The 6,915-nt window shown below is 31.2% G+C and overlaps 1 protein-coding gene across 2 annotated transcripts in view; it reads left to right on the forward strand.

Moving 5' to 3' along the window:
* The window catches only part of LOC126738136 (pituitary homeobox 2-like), a 38,453-nt gene extending 35,072 nt beyond the window's left edge, over positions 1–3,381 (forward strand). For both annotated transcript variants that reach the window (XM_050443318.1, XM_050443310.1), the window contains exon 5: positions 3,225–3,381. In XM_050443318.1, the coding sequence (XP_050299275.1) occupies positions 3,225–3,380 (156 nt within the window). In that variant the 3' untranslated portion in view covers position 3,381. The remainder of the gene's footprint in view (positions 1–3,224) is intronic.
* The last annotated feature ends 3,534 nt before the right edge of the window (positions 3,382–6,915 follow it).

The following is a 6,915-nucleotide window of genomic DNA, read 5'->3' on the forward strand; positions in this document are numbered from 1 at the left end:
AAAACGTTTATTGCTAAAATGTAAAACTAACATAAAAAATTGTAAATAGGCATAAACAAGAATAAATACATGCAAAAACATAGTTAATAACATTTTGTATTTATTAATAAAAAATAAATGAAAGATGCAGTTTTTTTCAAAAATCGATAAGTACAGCTTAAGTTTACCAAAAAATAACTTTTAATTAATAATAGGTAGGAAAAATTCTAGTAAATGTATAAAAGATGCATATATTTATTATGTAGCTGCTATCAAATATCTATTTCTGTATCCTCACATGGATCGTCATGTTCTTCAACGGACTCTTCAAGAATGTCATTGTTATCAATAACACCACCCAGGACATTCTCATAAAACAGTTTTGCTTCATCTGTGAGCTCGACAACTCCTAGCAGCTTTCTCACATCATTATTCTTCAGATCCAGATACCGTAATAGGTAGTACATATTTTACAAAATAGTTTATTATTTCATATGTTAATACTCGAACCTCCGAAATTTTAAGAGAAAGTTATTTCTTTAAGATTTTTTGTGTAGAAGACTTTCCAATTCTGGCCCAAAATATTAACGTTTCCATGTTTGTTTAGGATTTCATAGCACTCTCGTTGTACTATGATTTCTTCCTTTCTACGATATTCTTTTTCTACCCTGCCAAAAACTCTGTCAGCAGGCATGAAACTATGGCCTCTTATAGGAAAAAAGTGTTTAATGTTACTAAAGGCTTTTGATTTTTGCAAAAAATTAATAAGAATAGTCAAAAGGATGCTGTTTTTGTTTTGGGAACTGCATGAATCGGAAAATAGCTCCAAATTTAACCCGCTTTTGCCTTCTTTAGCAATTTTTTCATCTAATTGGAGAAAGTACTGCAGTAGTCCAGAAGATATCTCATTGGAACCACATCTTGACTGAGTTTTTAGCCAAACAAAGAAGCTGATGTCCTCATGAAATTGTTTTTAACGTTGGTGACGTACGATGCCTCAATTTTATAGCTAAACTTGTCGTGAGTAGAAAACTTCTCCAACAGACATTTTCGGCAATGGCTGGTTCTGTTGACAATCGAAGGAAACTTTTATTGCGTTATCTTTGTGGTATTTTAAATATCTAAAAAAGGTTTTTGCGCTCATTTCGTGGAGTCTATACCTTATAGACGTGCGAAAATATTTTTTGCACCAATATTTTAGCTTTTTTTATTTTCACCAAAAATTCTTTGGAAATAAAGCATGTGTCAGAATGTGGATTTCTAAAACCGAGATTTTATAAAAGATTAAGTTTTTATAAAAGATTTTCTTATATTTTGAAAAAGAACACTTAAAATATGTGCTCTTTAATTGCATTAGTTATATCTTTTATCAATTTGTTTTTGTTTGCGTCCGCTCCGTTTTTCAACTAACAACTCTCCCGATAAAAACTTCTTTGAAATATCAGTCAATCGATCCTTACTGGCTCCTAAATATAATGTGTATATATATATAATATGTTATTACTTAAGTTCAAAATAATATTACCCAAGATATCATTTTTACTTAATTCTCCCACATGACAAACTACTCCTTTTTTCTTTCTGTCAACATGGTCGCAACCAATATCAGCATCACTTAACCTCTCCTTATAACGGTTGCTTCAGAACAGTTCCTCGCTATAACGGTTGCTTTTCGGCCCTTTTTTAGAGGTACGTTGTTTCCTTCCTCCCTCAACATAACGTACGTTTTTGCAATATTTACCGTCATCCATTGTTTAATCCCACGTGGTTAAAAAAAAGTTATTAAGCGCAACTTTACTCTACACCAGTCGAAATTAAACTAAACCATAGAGTAATTAAAAGTATTTAATATTCGTTTCTCTATGAGCTAAACATATTATTAAGGACAGAGAGACAGATTGAAACAAGAAAAATCACAGCGACGTATGACCAATGAAATCATGTCTGAACTTGTCGAGTTTTAAAATACCGATTGTAGTTATCGAGTTTTAAAAAACCGCCGCATATTGGTAGTGCTATAACATGTGTACTTTTCGAGTTTTATTATATCTGACTTTACTAGTAGATTGGAGGTTAAATTTCGATAGACATTCAGTACAAAACTGAAATTTGATAAAAATGTAGTTATCGAGTTTTAAAAAAAATGATCCTCAATTGTTATACGGATGGTATATTTTATAAATAATCCCAAAAAAGTTGTACAGATACGATCAATGAGCGAAATTTGTCGTTCGATCAAAACAGATCTGTGGAGTTAGTCTTGACTCCTCATGATTGTTTTTGACTAGCAACACTAATCGATATAATTCTAGAACAGTCTTAGTTTTAGCATAAGACTTCGTAGTCGCACCATACAAGGTTTTACTGTTTTCTGAGATTTTTATTGTTGTCAGCTGCTTGCTTAGTATAGGTAAGCTTTATTATTTTAGTAAATTTTTACAAATCCTCTAGCGTGTCTCTGTCCTAGGTTCTGAAGGCTAGAGCCAGTCAACCGTGTAATTGTCTTTTATTCTAGTGTTTTTTTAACAGATAAATGATGAACGGCACTACTTCTAGTGGTTTTTTTATTTGTCGTATTTCTTCTTGGATATAATATATACCACACGTTCTAGGGCCACGACTTCTGACCGAAATACTGTCGCATCATTCCTAAGCTTATTACAGTTGTTGTCTGTGAAAAGGCATCATTCTTTATTTTCCATACTTCTATATCTTCTCCTGCTGCCTTAAGTTTTGCTTATATGAAGATGCAGATTGGCGGCAAGTCCACCTCCATTATTGATTCTGATGGCTCCAGAAATGCACAGATACGCTAGCCTTTGAACTGTAATCTATGTAATCTTTCTTCTTCAGGCAATTAAATCGTATATCAAATGCCATAGTTTCATTTTGGACTATTGGTTTATTCTGATTAAATATATCCATAAAATCTTTGTCTTGGTATGGCATTAAATTGATCTTTGAGCTTTTGAGTCTTCTTCCTTGCACTCAAGCTTCTTCTTCGTTTTTTTAAGATATCTTACCTTGTATAACTGTATAAGTCAATTATCTTACTGCTATAGCTTTGAAGCTCTGCTGTGTCTAGCACTATATAAAGACCCGGCATCTTCAACCATTTTGCAAGACTGCTTGCTAGTGATGCCAAAGAATCTTCTTTATAATTTGAATTTAATATTATTTAAAAAAGTAAACTGTCAAAATTTTAAAATAAATACCTTAATTTAAAAATAATCACTTCCTTGCAGGTAAAGGTCTGGTTTCAAAATAGACGAATAAAATGGAGAAAACACCATTTAGAATTAACACACCAAAGACTGGCAGTTTTAAAGCAGCAACAGATGTTGTTAGATGAAACAAGCCCTGATGCTCAGGATAATAATAGTTCAGAGACAGAAACCTAAATAAATGTCTACCCCTTTTTCCACATTTAGTGAAATACTAATACTATAAATAAATGTGTTTTTAAAAACCTTTTTTTAATGAGTGTTTTAAAAATCAGTGAAGAATTTAGGAATGGAATTAAAATTTTACAATGTAAATGAAATTTTCAATTGCTTGTTATGTTTCCTAGATATTTTCACAAGATGCAAGTTTTTAGCGCTAGATATCATCAGCATCTGCATTCAAAGTAGCTGATTTTTACACCTTTCATTATGTATTATTATGTTATTATACAGGGTGTTTCTAAGAAAATGAAATGTGAAAAATGCTACGGCAAATACTTATACTAAAATATGATGATCTCCCCGAATTGCCTTGAGTTCAAAAACTAGTCAAAGGTTAATTTGAATTTTCATATTTGTATTATTACGAATTTCGTCTAGAGGAATTTTGTATAGTGAAAAATTTAAATAAGCCCTGATTCTGCCCTGACCTAACTTTTAACAGGTGTAATCCCTAAAGGTCCTTTGATCGTTAACGTTTTGGGTACATTGTTGTTTTTTTATTGTACAAAAAATAAATTTCTAAAGACTACAAAATATTTGCAATTTTTTTTTCATCATAGCCGCACAGTTTATGTATACAAAAGAAGAAATGGCACAGAGCGTATTGAAAGATTCTATTGAAGACAATTCTGAACCTAAATAGCTTACGATTGGGCTTGAACTTCTACGCTTTTGACGTCACAAAAAATGGAGTTCCACAAGAATTTGTTGTTTCTTTTTTTAATTGAGTCATATCACTTATGTGACATATCAATTTGGACTTAAAATCTCAATGATTCTTTATTTATTTCAAATTGTGAAGCTCTAAATATATTAGATACAGAAGACCATTCTAAATGCCTTGGTTTGTTTATTCGTGAATTCGTAGTCTGCCGATCCTAAATTAATACTAAATATACAACTTACACTAGGATGCTTCTTTACTAGAGTAACCGTTCATATGCTGGGTAAAAAGGTTGCTTGGTATGTTTGTGTCTCTTGGTTCAAATGTGTATTCAAATCTTGGGATATATATGTCCTTTCCATTTTTGGGCTGCTTTATGTTTCTGTTTCAGTCAATTTTTCTTCAGAGACCTTTAACTAATAGCAATCTTATAACACATGGTCGCCTTCTTCTCATAGAGACTAACATACTTTACCCCTATTGCCTATTTCCGAAACTATCCGCTTACATGAATTACATGAATACATTAATAATTCTCATTCCTATTCGGTTATGAGCATTCTGTAAATTTAAACTGACGTTTTTGATAAATTGTTTTGAGAAATGTTGACAAGAGATCCTCCAGAAATTTTGAACATAAGTTCAAAGGCATTGTTTTTGATACACTTTTTATACATCATAAATATTATATAAATAGACCTGCGGTCACAATGAAGGAACACAAGGTGGCCTACTCACAACAAACCTAATATTATGTTATTCTTCTAGCAAAGTGAGTGTAATATAAGCTTGAGTATGAAACGAAGATTTAACATCCAAATATTTAAAAACCAGCTGCTAAAATCATTTAATTTTACGTATGCATTTAACAATAAAAACAAGAGCAAATTTTTATTTTTCACTCTGCAAAACCAATACTAGGCGAATATTATGGCACTTATATTATTTTTGAAAAACTGGAATCGAAATGAAGTTTGAATCTCTAAACTCTACTTTTATATTTATGAAAATCAAATTTTTACCTCAGGTATGTTTTTGCTCCCTAATTTACCATTTTCACATTTAGGTGTTTTTATGATAATGTATCCGTTTGTACAGGTAGATCGAGATGTCGAGAGCTTAAAGAGATCAATTTTAAAGATATGCAAAATTATATTAAAAGAACCCTACAGATCCTTTTGTACATTAAAGCATATCAAACAAAATATATCATATTCATGATATTATATGTAAATAAAATTTGTTGTGATGTCATTATTTTTTAAAATAGTTTAGAATAATTATTTAAGTATGTTTAAAAACTGTTATGATCTAATATGTCTTTTAATGTAAAGATTTCATCTTTACTTTTGGTTCATAGATTGATCACTATTTTTTAAATTTACTAACGCAGATTACTAAGATTTTTGTAAATATATGATATATAAGTATTGCTCTTTAATGTAGGTGTGCAAATATTAATTTAAAGATTTATATCCAAATACTAATGCCGTTAAATGGATGTAATTTTATATTGCGTTATTTGTACTTCGAAACTCTTTTTTCTGTATATGTAAATTATACAATTAGAAAAATTATAGTTTTAAAAAGGTTTTTAATTCTTTCTATGACGTGCAATAGCATAATGTATAATTAGAATATGTTAGATATATAATATAAACTATGCTAACATTTGCCAAACTTAAAATTGTATATATTATCTCTTCACAAGTATGACCATTGTATCTAATTTTCAGTATAATAAACTGTTTTAGATGTAAGGCTAATTGTTTTCTTTTTATTTTTACTTAATTATAATGTTAATAAAGATTAATAAATTGTTAAGAAGTTAAACATTTCCTTATATGACTTAATAGGATGTTTTAAGATCTAATTACTAATGATTGATGTTTTCTTTAGATGGTATTAAACGAGACAACGTGCTGTGAAGTATAAAAAAAAATTATCTGCAATTTCAATGATATTCACTGTATCTGCCCTCAACTTCTCAAAGTCACAATTTAAAACTTAAAAACTCTTTTGGAAAAGATGGACCTATGTAACGATTTTCTTAGGTCTACCTATCATTCTTTTCTTACTTTTGTATCAGTTAGCAGATACATCATAAGTTTACTTAGATTCAATTTCGTCTCCACGTCTTTTTATCTTGTGTAGTTGCAATCCAGTTACTGGTAATTCTTTTGAGGTCGTCCGTCCATCGAATTGGTGATCTTCCCGTACTTCGTTTATCCGATCTTGGTCTCCATTCCGAAATTCTCTTAGTTTATCTGTCGTCTCCCAATCTCGCAATATGGCCGGCCCATTTCTACTTAAGTTTTGCGTGTTGCAATATCCTCGACGCCAGTTCTTCTGCATATTTCTGCGTTTCTAACCTTATCTCTCAACTTCACACCAAGCATAGACCTCTCCATTTTACGTTGTGTTATTTGTAGTTTTCTCATACTTAGTTTAGTGAGAGTTAGTGTTTCTGCGCCATACGTCAAAACCGGAAGTACACATTGATTAAATGCTCTTCTTTTAAGGTTTACCAAACGCGATCCAACCCAGTGATATCCTTCTCAGCAGCTCGGTGGTCTGGTTATCTCTGCCAATTCTTGTTTCGTGTCCGAGGTAAACGTACTTATTCACGATCTCAATTTCGGTGTTTTCCAGTCTGATGGATTGGAATGGATGAAACACTAGGTATCAAATTTGTCATCGTTTTGGTCTTGTTATAGTTTATTTTTAAACCAACAGTTGTGTAAAAAGTGTTGTAGTTATTCCAGCATTTCTTTAGCGTCTTTCAAATCGTCGGCTTTAAGTACTATGTCTACAAAGCGAAGGTGG

The sequence above is a fragment of the Anthonomus grandis genome, chromosome 1 (genome assembly GCF_022605725.1).
Source record: "Anthonomus grandis grandis chromosome 1, icAntGran1.3, whole genome shotgun sequence".
Classification (NCBI taxonomy): domain Eukaryota; kingdom Metazoa; phylum Arthropoda; class Insecta; order Coleoptera; family Curculionidae; genus Anthonomus; species Anthonomus grandis.